Here is a 19,557-nt window from a genome sequence, read left to right on the forward strand (position 1 = left end):
ACTGAGCCACTACCCAGCCCCTATATATTGACATTTTTTAAAGAGTACATACAGTGCAGTACATACAGTGTTTTATGGGGGTTCCTTAAATTTGTTGTTTGTATGATATCTTCATGAATAAGTGCTGCATTTTGGGTAGGAATGTCACCAAAATATTGTTTTCCCTTTTTTGTTTGTGTTGCTTTCTACTGAGATCCTATATCAGAATGAAAAATCAGGCACAATAGTGCATGCCTGTAATCCCAGCAGCTCGGGAGGCTGAGGCAAGGGATCGAAAGTTTAAGACCAGCCTCCTCAATTTAACAAGGTCATCAGCTACTTAGACATCCTACCTCAAAATTAAAAACTAAATAAAAAGGGATGGGGTTGTAGCTGAGTGGTAAAGTGCCCCTGGGTTTAATCCCTAGTACAGAAATTAAAAGGGCCCCGGATAGAACTCAGTTGTATAGGGCCTCTTGGCTTGATCCCCAGTACCCACCCACACACACAGACTCAAAAGGACTTTTCATATGAAAAATATAATAGGTATTTCAATGAACACAAGAATACTAAATATATGTTTGTCTATTCTCTGTGGAAATAAAAAGTAATTTTCACACAAAATTTTTGTATTCACAAAGATCATCATATTTCTTTAGGCATCAGCATTGCAAAAATTAGGAATAATATTCTCAGAGAATCAATAACTTTTCCAGTGTGGCTATCATATAAAGTATCACTTTCACTTTTATAGCCCCCCCTTCGTGTATGTTTATGTCTTGGAGATTTTACCACATTACTTTCTTTAATCTTCTTTGATTCACAATCACTAATTTAGTATTTAATTAGCCATTTATGTGTATTATGTTTAATATTGATATACAAAGATCTGTTGCTAAAACTAGAGAAATGTGCTTCTAAGGTTTTAGAATCAACTTTAGTTTGGTTAACTTTATAAAAGGCTAAAATGTACTTTTTTGTGTTAAAAATATTGTATTACCCTTATGAACTTACCTATTATAATTAAGAACCATGCCAGGTATGGTGGTACATGCCTATAATTCCAGTGACTCGTGAGGCTGAGGCAGTAGCATAACTAGTTCAAGATCAGTCTCAGCAACTTAGCAAGGCCCTAAGAAACTTAGTAAGATCCTGTTTCAAAATTTTAAAAGAAAAGGAAAAGTTTAGAGAAAAATTGAAAGCATTCCCTCTAAAAACTGGAACAAGGCAAGGATTTCCTGTTTCACCACTTCTATTCAACTTCATCCTTGCAACTGTAGCCAGAGCAATTAGAAGAAAGAAATTAAAGGAATACAAAAGGTAAAGAACTATCACTATTTGCTGATTACATGATTCTACATCTAGAAGATCCAAAAAAATTCCACCAGAATACTTCTAGAACTAATAAATGAATTCAGAGTAGCAGGATATAAAACCAACACCCATAAATCAAACGCATTCCTATATATCAGTGATGATTCCACTGAAAGAGAAATTAGAAAAACTACTCCATTCACAATAGCCTCAAATGAAATAAAATACCTGGGAATCAATCTTACAAAACAGGTGAAAGACCTCTACAATAAAAATTACAGAACATTAAAGAAAGAAATTGAAGAAAACCTCAGAAGATGGAAAGATCTCCCATGCACCTGGATAGGCAGAAGTAATATTGTCAAATTGGCCATACTACCAAAAGCATTATACAGATTTAATGCAAATCCTATTAAAAATCCCAATGACACTCTTCATAGAGATAGACAAAGTACTTGTGAAATTTATTTGGAAAACTGAGAGACCCAGAATAGCCAAAGCAATCTTTAACAAGAAAAGTGAAGCAGGAAGCATTGCAATACCAGACCTTAAACTATACTACAGAGCTACAATAACAAAAATGGCATTATATTAGCACCAAAATAGACTTGTGTAGAGGACACAGAGACAAGCCCACAGGAATACGGTTATGTCATACTGACAAAGGTGCCAGAAACATTCACTGGAGAGTAGATAGCCTATTCAACAAATGGTGCTGGCAAAACTGGAAATTCATATGTAGCAAAATGAAATTAAACCTCTATCTCTACCCTGCACAAAAATCAACTCAAAGTATATCAAGGACTTAGGCACTATTCCAGAGACCCTGCACCTAATAAAAGAAAAAGTAGGCCCAAATCTTCCCCATGTCAGCCTAGGATAAGACTCCTAAAGCACAAGAAGCAAAATCAAGGATCAATAAATGGGATGGATTCAAATTAAAAAGCTTCTCTGCAAAGGAAACAATAATGTAAGAAGAGGGCTATATAGATTGGGAGAAAATCTTTATCACATGCACCTTTGATAAAGCCTTAATTTCTAGGATATATAAAGTACTAAAAAAACTTAACACCAAAAAAAACAAATCACCCAATCAATAAACAGGCTAAGGAACTGAACAGACCCTTCACAGAAGAAGAAATATAATCGATCAACAAATATATGAAAAAATGTTCCACATCTCTGGCAATTAGAGAAATGCAAATCAAAACTACACTAATATTTCATCTCCAGTCAAAATGACAATCATCAAGAATACAGGCAACAATAAATGTTGGCAGGGATGTGGGGGAAAAGGTACACTCATACATTGTTGGTGGGACTGCAAATTGGTACAACCAATCTGGAAAGCAGTGTTGTGATTCCTCAGAAAACTGGGAATGGAACCACCATTTGTCCCAGCTATCCCTCTCCTTGGCTTGCACTCAAAGGACTTAAAATCGGCATGTTACAGTAATGTCAGTAGATGAATGGATAAAGAAAATGTCAATGGAATATTACTCAGCTTTAAAGGAAAATTAAATTATGGCATTTGCCAGTAAATGGATGGAGTTGGAGAAAATCATGCTAAGCAAACTAAGCCAATCCCCCCAAAACAACCAAAGGCCAAATGTTCTCTTATATGCGGATATTTATTAATTCACAATAAGTGGGGCAGGCACTGGAACATAATAGAGTTAACTTAGATTAGGTAGAGGGAAGTGAAGCGGGTGGCCGGTAGATGTGGGTATAAGAAGGATAATAGAAAGAAACAGACGTTATTACTTTATGTATATATGTGACTACATGACCAATGTAATTCCACAACATGTATATTCAGAAAATTGATAAATTATATCGCATCTATTTGTGATATGTCAAAATGCATTAATGCATTCTATTGTCATGTATAACTAATTTAATAAATTTTAAAAAAAACATTCAAAAAGCACTGAGCATGTGGCTCAGTAGTTAAGTGCCCCCGAGTTCAGTCCCTGGTAAGGAAAAAAAAAAACTAAAAACTTCCCAACTTAACCTCTGTCAAGTTTTACAGGGAGGTCATAGGTAAATCCTTTCTCAAAGATTCCTTAAGCAGGCATGGTGGCATATGCCTGTAATCCCAGTGACTTCAGAGGCTGAGGCAGGAGGATCACCAGTACAAAGCCTCCCTCAGCAGTATAAAAAAGGGCTGAGGCTATAGCCCAGTGGTTAAGTGCCCCTGGGTTCAACTTTCACCTCCAAAAAAAAATTTTCCTGCTCCTGATTTTTCAAGAAATATCATTATTTGCTCCTACTAAATTGTGGACTCTAATAAACTATAGACACCTAGTAGGGTAGTTGTTGTGGAAGACTTTATGGATATTATTTCCCCTTATAAAACATGAAAAGTGAAGGCATTAATAAGTTTTTATAGTTTCCATGCCAGTCCAGTTGAAGAACACTTGTATGCTTTTCTCCATCTTTAAAAAGTTAAAATGTGGGGCTGGGATCATGGCTCAGTGGTAGAGCACTTGCCTAGCATGTGTGAGGCCCTGGGTTCAATCCTCAGTACCACATACAAATAAATAAATAAAATACAGATATAAAGAAAAGAAATTTTTTAAAAAGTTAAAATGTATTCATATTAAACAATTTATATTTAATTTTATATAATATGATTTATAAATATTTATTATATATATTTTATTTAATATATATATATTTAACCTACAGAACTTGAATGTGCTCCGTTTTTTTGGTGGGGGAAGGATACTAGAAATTGAACCCATGGGCTTTACCACTGAGCCACATCCCCCAGTCCTTTTTATTTTTTATTTTGAGACAGGGTCTCTCTAAGTTGCTAGGGCTGGCCTGGAACTCAGGATCTTTCTGTCTCAGCCTCACAAGTCTCTGGAATTATAAGTATACTCACTGTATTTGGCTCGAACTTACTTTTGATTTGCAACCTCTGATATTGTAAGTTTGCTAAACAGGACAGCTCATAGAATGGTGATATGTTCATTTTAAAATCTAGTGTGTTCAAAACAAACCCCTTCTTTTATAAGGATTGGGAGTAGGGCTTAGTGTTTTTCAGCAGCTATCTGGAAAATTCCAAAGTTCAAAATATAGAACATATCTTAATTGGGGCCTTTTATTAGAGATATTGAGATTTGAACATAAGGGATAAATACCTAAAGCCAAGAAATGGTAATAGACAATACTTATATAAAAGTATTGTCTATTATATTGTAACAACAGTTATTAGACACCCTGCCTTTTCTTTTCCTTGGAGTACCAGGCTTGAACTCATGGACACTGGACCACTGAGCCCAGTCCTGCTTTGTATTTTTTTTTTTTTAAAGACAGGGTCTGACCGGGCTGGGGATATGGCTCAAGCAGTAGCACACTCGCCTGGCATGCGCAGGGTGCTGGGTTCGATCCTCAAAACCACATAAAAATAAAAAAATAAAAGACATTGTGTTCACCTAAAACTAAAAAATAAACATTAAAAAAAAAACAGGGTCTCACCAAGTTTCTTAGCACTTCGCTGTTACTGATACTGGCTTTGAACTCGTGATCCTCCTGCCTCAGCCTCCCGAGCCACTGGGATTACAGGCGTGTACCAACCTGCCAAGCTCATTTTTTTTTCTTCAATATGCATATGCCTTTCCCCCTCTTTGGTAGGTTAGCCCTTTTAGATTAGATATCCTGATATTACACCTAACGGGTAAGTTATTAAGACAATGGCTGTGGATATGGCTCATCGGTTAAGCACTTGCCTAGCATTCATGAGACCCTGGGTTCTATCCAGCATCGCACAAAAAAAAAAAAAAAGCGAGGCTTAACTCAAAATTTCTCCCAAAGAAAAAGAAAGTTGGACATAAATACTAAATGGGTTACATTACCCCAAAAATATCAAAAAAACTAATTTTTTTCTTATTATTCTTTTTATTTATTTGTTTTGAGACTGGGTCTCACTCTGTTGGCTGAGGCTGGTGTGGAATCTACAGTCCTCCTGCCTCAGCCTCCTGAGTCTGTGGCATGCACTACCAGACCCAGGAAATCCTCTCCTTTTGATAAGAAAAGCAAAAGGTTTTTTAAATTTATCCATGTGTGCATAGAACAAGTAGTCTCGTTTTTTACAACTCCAGCCACAAGTCAGAAGGAAACATCATTACAGAAACTTCTGGCTTACTATCATTTATAGCGTGTCTAAAATGGCTACTCATTCCAACAGTTTTCTCCTAATTTGAATTAAAGTGGTACACAATCAAAAGGATACCCAGAAATTGCATAGAGTGTTCAGTGCAGTGTCTCCAGTACAAACCAACAAATTTAAAATGGCAGCTATGTTCTTTATCTTAATCTGTCATCAACAGAAACCACACATTCTAAACTATTTTTTTAAATGAAGCTAGATAGGGTGGCACACACCTGTAATCCCATCTATTTGGGAGGCAAAGGCAGGAGGATCACAAGTTTGAGACCATCAGCAATTTAGTGAGATTCTCAGCATCCTAGCAAGACTCTGGCTCAGAATAATAGGAAAACGAAAGACTGGTGATGTAGCTCAGTGGTAAAGTGCCCCTTGATTCAACCCCCAGTACCAAAAAGAGGGGAAAAAATATCTTGCCACTATTTCTCATCACTCAGAACAGGACTTGAGTGAGTGCTAAGTAATTGTTGAAATAATAAATGATCTGTTAGAATTAGGATTAAAAATTTAAAACTTCAGGGTATACAAATAACTAACTCTTTGGGGCTTAGTTTTCTCATCTGCAAAATATATATTAGTATACATACTTATTTCAAGATAAAAATGGACTAGACTTGTTTATCAAAAGGCAGTATGGTATCACTAGGAATGTAGCTCAGTGGCAGACAGCTTCTCTAGCATGTGAGAAGCTATGGGCTTAATTCCCAGTACTACCAAGAGAAAGCTTTTAAAGGCAGTATATAATTTAGCAAAAGAAAAATAACATGTTTGCTTTGACTGAAGCCATTGTAGAATTACACTAGTACCAGATGTGGTTGTGACCATCTGTCATCCCAGTTACTTGGGATGACAGTAACTTTGAGACAGAAGGATCAAAAGTTCAAAGCCACCCTGGGCAATTTAGCAAGAAATCTCTCTCAAAACAAAATTTTAAAGGGGCTGGGAATGTGACTGTGCAAGAGCACTTTCACCAGTGCCTGAGCTCAATCCCTTGTACCACCGTAATTAAAGCCTTAATAAATTAAGTCATATATGAGTTCTCTTTTTTCCTCTTATTTTTTTAGCAGTGCTAAAGACTGTCCCCAGGTTCTTGTGCATGCTAGGCAAGTGTACTACTGGTGAATTCTATCCCCAAATAATACTCCCTTTTTATTTTTCTCATTTTTTTCTTTCTCTCTTGCTTTTGTATATTTATGGAATATCTTGAGATTTGGTTTTATACTAAACATTAAGAAACAAATTAGTAGGATGAGTAGAAGAAAGAAGCCAGAGATGAGCAAGAAACTGCAATTTTAATCTCAGATTTCCTTACCAGGTGCTAAAAGTAAGGCAGATCACTTAAACTCATAGAGCATCTATTTCTAATGCTCTTAAAGTAGCACCAACATTACCTTTTTTGGTTGGGGGAGGGGTGGAGGAAGATGCCAGAGATTGAACTCAGGGGCACTCAAACACTGAGCCACATCCCCAGTCCTATTTTGTATCTTATTTAGAGACAAGGTCTCTCTGAGTTGCTTAGCACCTTGCTTTTTGCTAAGGCTGGCTTTGAACTCGTTATCCTCCTGCCTCAGCCTCCCGAGCTGCCTTCTGATTGTTTCATAGTATTGAAATAAATGATAATACATATAAGATTATAAATTAACCAAATATAATAATTCATATAATTAGATCTGAAGTTTGGGTTCCTTCTGAAACACTGTTGGAGAACACTAAATAGCCTCTTTCTTAACGGTATTTCTAGAAATAAAGCTTTGTAAAAGTGTATGAAAGTGCTGTTCGTGGTGGTGCATGCCTGTAATCCCAGAGACTTGCTGAGACAAGGATCACAAGTTCCAGGCTAGCCTCAGCAGCTTAGCAAGGCCCTAAGCAACTTTAGCCAGACCCTGTCTCAAAATAAAAACTAAAAAGGGATGGTGATGTAAGGGGCTCATTGTGAAGCACCCCGTGTTTAAACCCCAGTACACACACACAAAAAAAAATATATATATATATATACGAAAGTACTTAGTACCCTTTCCCCAAACAGTACATTTAAGATACAAGCCACTGTTAGAACAAATACCCTTGGTAAGTGATATATTGTTTATATTTGACTATAGGAATAAATTTCATTGCCTCTTTCTGTTTTATGTTCTTTTCTGATCACAGCCCAAAGAGTCGACTGATCCAATTAAAGAAAGAGAAGCTGGAGTATACTCCAGGAGAACATGAATATGGATTATTCCCAGCCCCCATTCATGTTGGTGAGTAGTAAAGTCCACATAATATATTGCTGAGACAAAAAGGTATTTCTTGGATTTGAGAGAAGTGTCTTTGTCTTCTTTGTTTTTATTTCTTTATCTCTGGTGGATTCAGACTCTTTACCATTTCATTTATTCTTACTCTAAAGAATTCTGCACATTAATTGATAGTCAGGAGTCAAAATGGCATAAATTTTATATAGTCATGTTTGTACACACCTGTAATCCTGGAACTCAGGAGCAAGTTCAAAACCAGCCTAAGCAATTTATTGAAACTATATCGCAAAAAAATTAAAAAGGGCTGGGTTATGGCTCAGTAATTGGGCACACCTGGATTCAATCCCTAGTACCAAAAAGGGGCTACTGCTTTTTCTCATCATCAGTCAACTTGAAAATGAAGCAGGGGATTCCACCTCTTGGGTCCCCTTCTTCCTCCGGGAGAAGTCTTTTCTGCTGTCCTTTAATAAACTTCTACTTTCCACTCTGAAAAAAAAAAAAAAATGGGCTGGGGATGTGGCTCAAGCGGTAGCGCGCTTGCCTGGCGTGTGTGCGGCCCGGGTTCGATCCTCAGCACCACATACAAACAAAGATGTTGTGTCCGCCGAAAACTAAAAAAAAATAAATATTAAAAAAATTCTCTCTCTCTCTCTCTCTCTCTCTAAAAAAAAAAAAAAAAGAAAATGAAGCAGGATTTATCTTCTTGTTTTTTGAAAAAGCATCAAGCCAGGCATGATGGCACACACCTCTAATCCCAGTGACTCAGGAGGCTGAGGCAAGAAGATTACAATTTTGAGGCCCTAAACAACTTAGTGAATGAGACCCTGTCTCAAAATTATAAAAAGGGGGCAATGTGACTCAGTGATAAAGCATCTCTAGGTTCACTTCCTAGTACCAAAAGAGGGAAAACATCAAGACTTTGCTTAGTATTTGGGTAATAGTAACATTTAGTACCCTATATTGAGCTTATCAAGTAAGTTAAAATTATCTATAATTCATGCTTGATTTCTCTCATTCTTCAACCCCCTCATCCAGTCTGACTCAAAATTCTGTTATTGCCTTCCTTGAAATATCTCCTATTTCTACACGAAGTCCATTGCCATCCCTCAACTTTTTTTTTTTTGGTTTGCTAACATAGCCTTCTGTCTTAGTCCATTTTGTTGTAACAGAATACCTGAACCTGAGGGAGTTAAAAGTTTTATTAGTTCACAGTACTAGAGGACCAAAAGCATAATGCTGTTGTCTACTTAGCTCCTACTAAGGACCTCCCAACACTTGATATCACAGCAGAAGAATGTACAAAAGCAATTAAAACACTAGGTGTAGCCTCGCTTTTGAACAATCTGATGTTGTGGTGACTAATTCAGTCCCATGAGACTAATCTCTCTCCCTTGAAACCTCATTCAATCTCTCAAAAAAAGACATTAATCTATCCATGAGAAACAGCCCCAATTTTGTTTTAAAGGTCTTATCACTTCTTAACACCATTTCATTTAGGGTTTTGATGGGGACAAACCTTAGCACCTTCCAACAAACTGTTAACTTCTATTCCTACTTCTCTTCAATCCACTCCCCGCTTAGTAAAAAGAGAAATGATTTTCTAACTTAACCAAGAACATGCTTAAAGTCTTTAAGTGGCTTACCTTCATGGAAAATACAGGCTCCTTTACAATGGCTTTTAAGAGTGACTTTTCCCCAACTCCCATCTTTCTCCATCTAACTATTCCCATCTCTGCCTTACTTACTATATTATGTCACACTGGTCTTCTTTCAGTACTTAGAACATATTAGAGGATCATTATGCTTTCTATTCCCATTGCCTGATGGATGAATTGGCATACACCTGTAACCCCAAGTATCTTGGGAGGCTGAGGCAGGAGAATTGTGAGTTCAAAGCCAGCCTCAGCAGCTTAGTGAGGTCCTCAGGAATTTAGCAAGATACTGTCTTGAAATAAAAAAAAACAAAAAGGCCTGATGACATGGCTCAGTGGTTAAGCACCCCTGATTTCAATCCCTAGTTAAAAAAAAAAAAAAAGACTATTCCCATTGCCTGAAAAGCTCTTCAAACTCCTCCCATAGTTGAGTTCTTCTCATCTTTTAAAAATGAGATTAATGCCATTATCAGCTTAAGTATAATTTACCTTAAAGTGATTTTTTTGGTTGTCTCCCCAATAGAATGTCCCTCCCTTTATTCTAGATCAGAGTACTCAATTCATTTCTTTCTGTAGTCTATAATATTTGTTGCCACTCTTGTTATCTTCATATGATTATAAACTCCAGGAGTTCAGGATCAATGTCTTTCTTATTTCTACTTTGATTTCCCAATGCCTGGTACATAATAGAAGTTTACCAAGTATTTATTGTACTAATAAAAGAAAAGGAAGAAAAATTAGGATATTGTATTGAATATAAATCTAAGTTTTTTCCTCATTTTTTTTCCTTTTTGGCAAAGAAAATTGCTTTTTAAGGAGTTTATTAAATACAAAATTGGAGCCAGAAGCAACTTACTTGCATAGTAGATGTTGATTTTATGCCATGTAGTGTTCTCTTCAACTAATACTCTCTTGACCTTATTGACCATGGGGCTCTTCTCTGTGTTATAATTAACTCATCTTCTTTTTCTCTCCAAAGAGTCCCACACCAGCATTGTATTAAATCAGCAGATATAAACAAGTCTCACAATAAAAATTAGTTTAATTATTCTACATTGGGTGACTTGCAGACAACTTTAACTGCAAATAAAGTTGCAGGTTTAATTCTCAGCTCCATAGTATGTGCTTCCTTGACAGAGGTGAGAATAAATTCCATATTCTCTGGGTTTAGTGTCAAAATTCTTTGAAAGAGTTTTTTTCTTTTTTTACTTGTAAGATAATAGCTGCAGAAGCAAACTCTAAGCAGATTTAGCTCTTTCCTGGAACCTGCTAAGTATAATCAGCTCAGGGGAACAAAAGAACTGTTTTAAAGTCCCATTTAAAGAAAAATTTGATCATTTTGGTTTTACTAGTTTTGTCCTAGGTGGAAAATTTGCTAGTCTAGATCTTGGAATGATATCTAACTACCTTAGGAGATGAAGGGTTCAGTTAATTCCAGGAGAGATAGGAAAAATAATAGATAGGCGATTATTTCTATCTTATCTGTGGAATAAATAGTGTTGTATCCCAGCCAGGTACAGTGGTGCACAGTTGTTTTCCCAGCATCTCTGGAGGCTGAGGCAGGAGGATCGAGAGTTCAAAGCCAAACTCTACAATTTAATGAGTCACTAAGCAAATCAGTGAGACCCTGTCTCTAAAATACAAAAAGGGCTGGGGATATGGCTCAATAGTTGAGTGCCCCTGTGTTTAATCCCGGGTACCAAAAAAAGAAAAAAATAGTGTTGTATCCCAGTTTCTCACTTTAATCTATTCCTATGACTAATTGTATTTGGTGGTCTGCATAGTAAATAAATAATAGAACAATCTATCCCGTGTGGGGGACTGTTTCTTTTTAACTGTGATCAAACAGTGCTCAAAATCAGGCTGTTGCAGGATAGGAGTTTTTTCTGGACAGTCCTATTTTGTTGCTCAAAGAAAAAAAAATTAACTTATTTTTTAGTTGTAAGAGGACATAATACCTTTATTTCATTCATTTATATGTGGTGCTGAGGATCAAACCCAGTGCCTCACACATACTAGGTGAACGCTCTACTGCCAAGCCACAACCTCAGCCCTGAAAGAAAATTTTATGTGAGGACAATGTCGACAATAAGGTCAGTTGCTTTGAGAGAGCACTTAGAGTATCATGTAAACAAAGAGCATGACTTAAGGAGCCAGAAAGACCTATTTTATCTCTATGTTTGCCGTATGTTAATGTGAGTTAAATAGTTACATAAATAAAATAATGATGCATGTTACCATTAAAGGACTCACATGCAATAAATGTAAAGTAGTATTTATTTTTAAGAATTTATATGAGCTAAGAATATATTGCTCAATGGTAGAGCATTTACCTAGCATGCACAAGGCCATAGTTTCTTTCCCTAGCACCACAAACAGAAAGAAAATTTACTGTTTCTTTTTCCCCATGAAAAAATGCATTTCAGAATTCTACATTTTAAGATATATGCTTATCAAAATGTGTGTTGTACCCTTAAATTTATGATCATTAGTTTTTGACCTGAGTACTAAAGCAATTCATTGAGGAAAGAATAATCTTTTCAGCAAATTGTTTTTTATTAACTAGTATATACATACATACAAAAGAATGAAGTTGGACCCTCTACTTCATACCATATACAAAAATTAACTCAAAGTGGTTCATCAGTGCCTGGACAGCTTGAGTATTCATCATGTTACTCAGAATGGTGCCCAGTTTAAAATCTGTGAAATGTTTATTTCTGGAATTTTCCACTTAATATATTTTTGTTCTGGGCTTGACTGCAGATAACTAAAACCTGGGAAAGCAAAATCACAATAAAGAGAACTAGTGTTTCAAGTAAGGGATTTATAAATTATATATCCATATATATAAATAACTCAGTTTTTTCCCTTTTTATTTTTTATATTGGGTTTTGAACCCAGGGCCATGTAACTACTGAGCCGTATTCCCAGCCATTTTTACTTTTTATTTTGATACAGGGTCTCATTAAGTTGCTTAGGGCCTTGCTAAGTTGCTGAGGCTGGCTTTCAATATTTGATCCTCCTGCCTCAGCCTCCCAAGTCTCTGATATTAAGGTATGCACCACTGTGTCCAATTATCTCAGTATTTCTTTTCTTTTTTTTAAAGAGAGAGAACAAGAAAGAATATCTTTTTTGTAGATGGACACAACACAATGCCTTTATTTTTATGTGGTGCTGAGAATCGAACCAGGGTCCTGCCCATGCTAGGCGAGCGCTCTACCGCTGAGCCACAATCCCAGCCCCTCAGTATTTCTTAAAAACAATTTTTAAATGGGTAAATTTGAATAGACATTTCTCAGATACCAATACAAATTGCCAATAAGCAAATGAAAAGATACTCAGTTATTATGGAAAAACCATAATGAGATACTACTTCACATCCATTGTTATGGTTTTAATTAAAAGATGGGCAAGAAATAGAATTGACAAGGTTATGTAGAAATTAGAACCCTCATACATTACTGGTAAGAACATAAAGTTGTTTGGTAAACATTTTGGCAGGTCTTCAAAAAGTTAAACATAAGCTCTGCTTGGTGGCACATGCCTGTAGTCAGGTTCACGACAAGCCTATGCAACATAGCAAGACCTGCTTGAAAAGAAAAGAAAAAGTTAAACAGAGAATTGCAATATGACTCAATAATTCAACTACTAGTTATATAACCAAGAAAATTATATATGGCCACATAAAACTTAAACACAAATAGTTTTGTAGCAGTATTCTCAATAGGGCAAAAGGTGGAAGAACCCTACATGTCCAGTGGTGGATGAATGAATGAATAAACCAACTGTTGTACATCCACACAATGAAATATTAATTGACATTAACAAGGAGTGAAGCACTGAAATATACCACAAAATGGATGTACCTTCAAAACATGCTGTGTGAGACGACTTGGTGTAATCTCAATGATAGAGCACTTGCTTTAAGCAGCCCTGAACTCAGTCTCTAACACCCCCCCAAAATTAAAAATGATACTGTTTTAAAGAAGACAGTCATAAAAACTTTAAATTCTTATGATAGCATGTATATGAAACAATCGGAACAGAAAATACATAAAACTGAAAAGTAGAATAATAATAGTAAGTGACTGAGAGAGGGGAGAACAAAACATGACAGCCTAATGGATGCAGGGTGTCTTGGGGATGATGAAGCCATTTTGAAATTATATTGATGGTTGTGTTAATCAGGTTTCTGCAAGTAAAAAGAATATAATGTAGAGCGAGAACAGAGACTTATATTAAGGAGTTAGCTCATGTGATTGTGGTGGCTGCAAACCCAAAATCTGTAGTAGACTGACACATCTTAAGCCCTATGTCAGAACTGCCAGCAGAATTCCCTCTTGGGGAAGTCGCCCTTTTTTCCTACTAAGATCTTCAAGTGATTGGAAAAATTCAACACATTATGTAGTGTCATCTGCTTTACTCAAAAATCTATGATTTCAATGTTAATAGCATCTATAAAATACATTCATAGAAATAAAATAATATTTGAACAAATACACCAGGTACCATGATCTAGACAGGTTGTCATATAAAATTAACAATTCCAGTGGTGATAGTTATACATAACAACTGTGTATTCGAAAATCCATTGAATAATGTAGTTTATAAGAGTGAGTGGAAAAATAACAAAGAAGAAAGAAACACTTAAATGTCTCAATAAAGCTGTTATCTTAAGAATGTGTATTTGTGTTGTTTTTATCATTAATATATACATCAAAATTAAAGTCATATCTCAATATAAAAAGAAAAATTTAATAGCTGGCACAGTGGTACACATCTGTAATCCCAGCAACTCCATGAAGCTGAGGCAGGAGGATTGCAAATTCAAAACCCAGCCTCAGCAACTTAGTGAGGCCCTGTCTCAAACAATCAAAAAGGGTTAGGGATGTGGCTCAGTTGAGCCCTTTTGGATTTAGTTAAGCCCTTCTAGATTCAATCCTTGGTACCCTGCCCCACTCTCCCCCCAAAAAAAGGAAAGAAAGAAAAGAAAAATTTTAATGCTTTGCTTCTTGTGATTGGTCACAGGTAATTTTAAATGTTAAATGCTTTTTTTATGGTGTGGGAGAATAGGTTATTCAATACAAGAATTTCAAGCCTAAAAATATTAACATTAGGGTAAAATTCTGTGGAATAAATGAAATTGAAATATTCATCTTCAAGAATAAAAATTATTTAAATTTCTAAATGTTAAGGTGTTTTTGTTGTTTTCTTTTTTAGTGAATGGTGGCAAGTATTACATCTTTGATATTCATTAAAATGTTATATCCAGAAATTAAATTAAATTATCTGTACTTCTTTAAACCAAATTATATGTACAAATACATAAGAGAAATGGTTTTTCAAATTTTAGGGGAGGAATATAGAAGCAAAAAAATTCAAAGAAATGGGCATTTGGCCTCTGGAATCAATGAAGTGTTGATTCAAATACCACTTCTATCAATTGCCAATAAGATCCAAAGACTTCAAATTCTTTATAAAAGAAAAAGTAGTTTGAATATTTTTTTAAATATATTTTTAGTTGTCGAAGGACCTTTACTTTATGTATTTATATGCCGTACTGAGAATTGAACCCAGTGCCTCACATGCTAACTGGATGATGTTGAACAAGTTACCAACTCTAGAACTCACTATTTTGATGTATACATTAAAAATATTTCCAGCCTGAATTGTGAAGATGACATGAACTTTTGTACTTAAGCACAGTGCCTACTACTGCCCCTTGATTTTTCTCTAACCAAGTACCTTATATAAGTAAGAAAAGCCACCTGATCTCATTTCTTAAAAACTGAAATGTAGATTCACCATCCCTCATTAAACATCCCGAAAATATAAAAATACAGACCTATTAAAAAATTAAAAGTTGTTTTCTTAACTGACATGATGGCAAAAATGACCTGACCTTTTATCCATTCTGGGAATTCAGAAATAAAAAGTGCTTTGTTTTCTTTATTTAGTATAATATGAATATTCAAGTGTTTTGCTCTAGACCTATTGCCATATTTGATTATGGTATCCTGCTCCAATCCTCTGTGGACAAGTTAAATTGTATATGCGCTGAATTATTTTTATAAACTCTGAAAAAAATTCTAAATTCAAAATAATTTTAGCATCAACATACATTTATCTATCTATCTATCTGTCTGTCTGTCTGTCTGTCTATCGTGGTACTGGGAATTGAACCCAGGGGTTGCAGTACCACCAAGCAACATCCCCAACCCCATTTGTTAATTTTTTTTTTTTTTTTTTTTTTTTTGAGGTAGGTCTGCTAAGTGGCTGACACTGGCCTCCTACCAACCTGTGATCCTCTTACCTTGGTCTCCTGAATCAATGGGATTACAGGCATGTGCCACTATGCCAGCTGGTGTCAGTGATTTTGGTTTTTGGGGTTTTTTTTGTTTTGTTTTGTTTTGTTTTTTGTACTAGGGATTGAATTCAGGGGCATTCAACCACTGAGCGACATCCCCAGCCCTGTTTAGAGACCAGTTCTCACTGAGTTGCTTAGTGCCTCACTGTTGCTGAGGCTGACTTTAAAACCATGGTTTTTGGGGCTGGGGATGTGGCTCAAGCGGTAGCGCGCTCGCCTGGCATGCGTACAGCCCGGGTTCGATCCTCAGCACCACATACAAACAAAGATGTTGTGCCCGCCGATAACTAAAAAATAAATAAATAAATATTAAAAAAAAAACATGGTTTTCCTGCTTCAGCCTCCCTAGTCACTGGGATTACAGTAAGCACACCCGGCTTGCTTCAGTAATTTTCCGTAAGGAATTTTATGAACCTGTAATTTAGTTAAATTCTGCAAACAAAATCAAAACTTTGTATGGTACTTATAAATATAAGATGCCAGCTGGTTGTGTTGGTGCACACCTATAATCCCAGTAACTTGGGAGGTTGAGGCAGGAGGATTGACGTTCAAGGCCAACCTCAGCAACTTAGTAAGGCCCTCAGTAACCCAGTGAAAAATCTTGTCTCAAAATTTAAAAGGGCTGGGGATGAAGCTCAGCGATTAAGGGCCTGTGGTTTTAATCCCCAGTACTAAAATATATGCACACACACACACACGTATATATGATGCCATCAGTTATAAGGTGCATTATCATTTGTTTTACTTTTAAGAATGAGAGGAGGCTGGAGATGTAGCTCAGTTGTAGGGTGCTTTCCCAACATGTGCAAGGCCCTGAGTTTGATTTCCAGCACCACAAACATTTTAATTGCCAGGCACAGTGGCACATGCTTTAATTCTATTCTGGAAGCTGAGACTAGAGGATAACAAGTTTGAGGCTATCCTGGACAACTTGAAAAACCCTGACTCAAAATGTGAAAGGACTGATGGATGGTTGGGGATATAACTAAGTGGTAAACCGCTTGCCTAGCGTGTAAGGCCCTGAGTTCAATCTCCAGCATCACAAGAAAGAAAAAAAAAAAAAAATGCAAAAAGGGCTGCTCAGTTCTTCAGAGCACTTGCATAGCATACACAAAACCTTTGGTTCAATCCCTAGTTCCACAAAAAGAAAAATAAAATTCTGCCATTATTGTAAACATTGTAACTGACTATCAATTAAAGATATATCCTGTTTTCAAAAATGAAAATGTTCTTTATGGTATCAGAAAACATGAAAGGATTAGGACATGATGATAAACTTTTGAGGGCACAATTAGAAAGGAGCAAAATCCTTCCAAATCAATAGGGAAGAGTAATCAGTGTAGAAATATATCAATCCTTCTTTAAAATGTTTTTTTGGGTACCTGAAGTGCTTAATTAAGCTTCATAACAGGATATCACCTTCTTATTACAAATGGGAAACAAAACCAAAGCTCTGTGAAAACCCATAACTAATTGACTTACATTAGTGATTAGTATCAGAACTTACGTAGGCTTTTTAGGTTGGGAATTGGGACTGGACAATAAACACTTTAGGTCCGTATAAGGCGGAGCTGAAACTGAGCTTTGTATTTAAAGTCTGAATTCTAGAAGTGCCATTCCTTACCATGTAAAGCTTCAAAAACCAAGGAAAGGATTTTTATAAACCACTTAACTGTTTTGTTCACTGAGAGTACTTGGCAGCTGTGATACACCAATAGCAATGAGCACACCTAGCAAATTCCTTTAAAATACAGAAGTCAAACCTTGACTTCTAAATACCATCAACTATTAAAACAAAGGGTAGGCATTGTGGTGCATGCCTGTGATCTGAGCTACTCAGGATGCTAAGGCACAAGTATCACAAGTTTGAGGCCAGCCTTTGTAACCTAATGTAAGACCCCTTCTCAAATTTTTAATTTTTTTAAGAGAGAGAAAAAAAATTTAATATCTATTTTTCAGTTTTCGGTGGACACAACATCTTCATTTTTTAATTTTTATGTGGTGCTGAGGATCGAACCTAGCGCCCCATGCATACCAGGCGAGCACGTTACCACTTGAGCCACATCCCCAGCCCCCACTTCTCAAAATTTTAAAAAATACAAGGGCTAGGGTTGTAACTCAGTGATAATGCTCCCCTGGATTCAACCCCCAGTACCACAAAAAATAAATAAATAAATGAAAACAAGCTCCTGGAGAAAATAACTTATTCCATTTCTAGGCTATGGAAGTAAAGCATGAGCCTGGACTGTCTCTTTTTGCAGAGGAGATAGATACTAGGGATTGAACTCAGAGGCACTCAACAATTGAGCCACACACGCCTGTAATCCCAGCATCTCAGGAGGCTGAGGCAGGAGGATTCCAAGGTCAAGGCCAGCCTGCACAACTTAGTGAGACCCTGTCTGAAAATAAAAAATAAAGAGCTGGGGATATGGCACAGTGGTAAAGCACCTCTGGGTTCAAGCCCTAGTGTTTAAAAAAAAAAAAAATCAATAAAATTTTCCTCGGTAAAGAAACAAGTTTGAAAAGATCAAGAAAGCTAATAACCCCTGGCTTCATTGAAAAGAAAATGATAACACAAATGGTCAGTAAGTTGTGAAATAAATGAGATAATATCACAGGAGGTCCTACAGCTATTAAGAGGTTAATAAGGTATTGTTAGGGATAATTTTATGCCAATGTACAATACAATTTAGATAAAGTAGGCAAATTCCTTTAAAATACAGAAAATTGATATGATGAAGTAGAACATAAGCCTGTATCTTAAAGTGAATTCCTTACCAAAATTGTTCACATTTTAAAAATTCCATGTCTACATAGTTTCCATGGTGAAATCTGTTGTATGTTTTACAAAGACAGTCTTACTTTCAGAAAATAGGGAGGAACTTACTTCTTAGCTTGTTTTATGAGGCTTCTACAGAGCTGACATGAAACCAGATAAAGACATCAGGGCACAAAAACATATATAGAATAAAATCTATCATAATGACATTTAGGACTGGGGTTGTGGCTCAGTAGCAGAGCACTTGCCTAGAGTGTATGAGGCACTGGGTTTGATTCTCAGCACCACATATAAATAAATAAAGATCCATGGACAATTAAAAAATATTTTTAAAAAACAAAGACATAATACAAAAAAAAGAAAATTAGTACACAGTTTTCTTTTTTAATATTTATTTTTTTAGAAGTAGTTGGACGCAATACCTTTATTATTTATTTTTATGTGGTTCCGAGGATCGAACCCAGGGCCTTGCATATGCTAGATGAGCGCTCTACCGCTGAGCCGCACCCAGCCCCCACAATTTTTTATTTATTTTTTTTTTCTTTTAAATAATTTATTGTAATTAGGTATATATGACAGCAGAATGCATCTTGATTCATTGTACACAATTGCAGCACAACTTTACATTTCTATGCTTCTACATGATGTAGCATCACACCATATGTGCAGTCCTGCATGCACCTAGGGTACATTCCACTATCTTTCCTACCCCCATGCACCCTCCCTACCCTTTGCCCAAAGTTTTTCCATTTTTCCCATGCCTCCCTGCTCCCCATTATGGATCAGCATCCACTTATCAGAGAGAATATTCAGCATTTGTTTTTTGGGGATTGGCTTACTTCACTAAGCATGATATTCTCCAGCTTCATCCATTTACCTGCAAATGGTATAATTTAGTTTCTTTATCCACTAATCTGTTAAAGGGCCTCTTGGTTGCTTCCACAGTTTAGGTGTTGTGAATTGAGCTGCTATGAACATTGATGTGGCTGCATTATTATAGTATGCTGATTTTAAGTCCTTTGGCTATAGACCAAGGAGTGGGATAGCTGGGT

The 19,557-nt window shown here is 36.2% G+C and overlaps 1 protein-coding gene across 4 annotated transcripts in view; it reads left to right on the forward strand.

Moving 5' to 3' along the window:
• The window catches only part of Ash1l (ASH1 like histone lysine methyltransferase), a 174,505-nt gene that overhangs the window by 108,418 nt on the left and 46,530 nt on the right, over positions 1 to 19,557 (forward strand). For all 4 annotated transcript variants that reach the window (XM_046421554.2, XM_058571916.1, XM_046421555.2 and 1 more), the window contains one exon: positions 7,616 to 7,710. In XM_046421554.2, the coding sequence (XP_046277510.1) occupies positions 7,616 to 7,710 (95 nt within the window). The remainder of the gene's footprint in view (positions 1 to 7,615; positions 7,711 to 19,557) is intronic.

Source organism: Marmota monax, unplaced genomic scaffold (genome assembly GCF_021218885.2).
Source record: "Marmota monax isolate L192 unplaced genomic scaffold, Marmota_monax_Labrador192_F-V1.1 WCK01_AAM20220418_F8-fsc00108, whole genome shotgun sequence".
NCBI classification, from domain to species: domain Eukaryota; kingdom Metazoa; phylum Chordata; class Mammalia; order Rodentia; family Sciuridae; genus Marmota; species Marmota monax.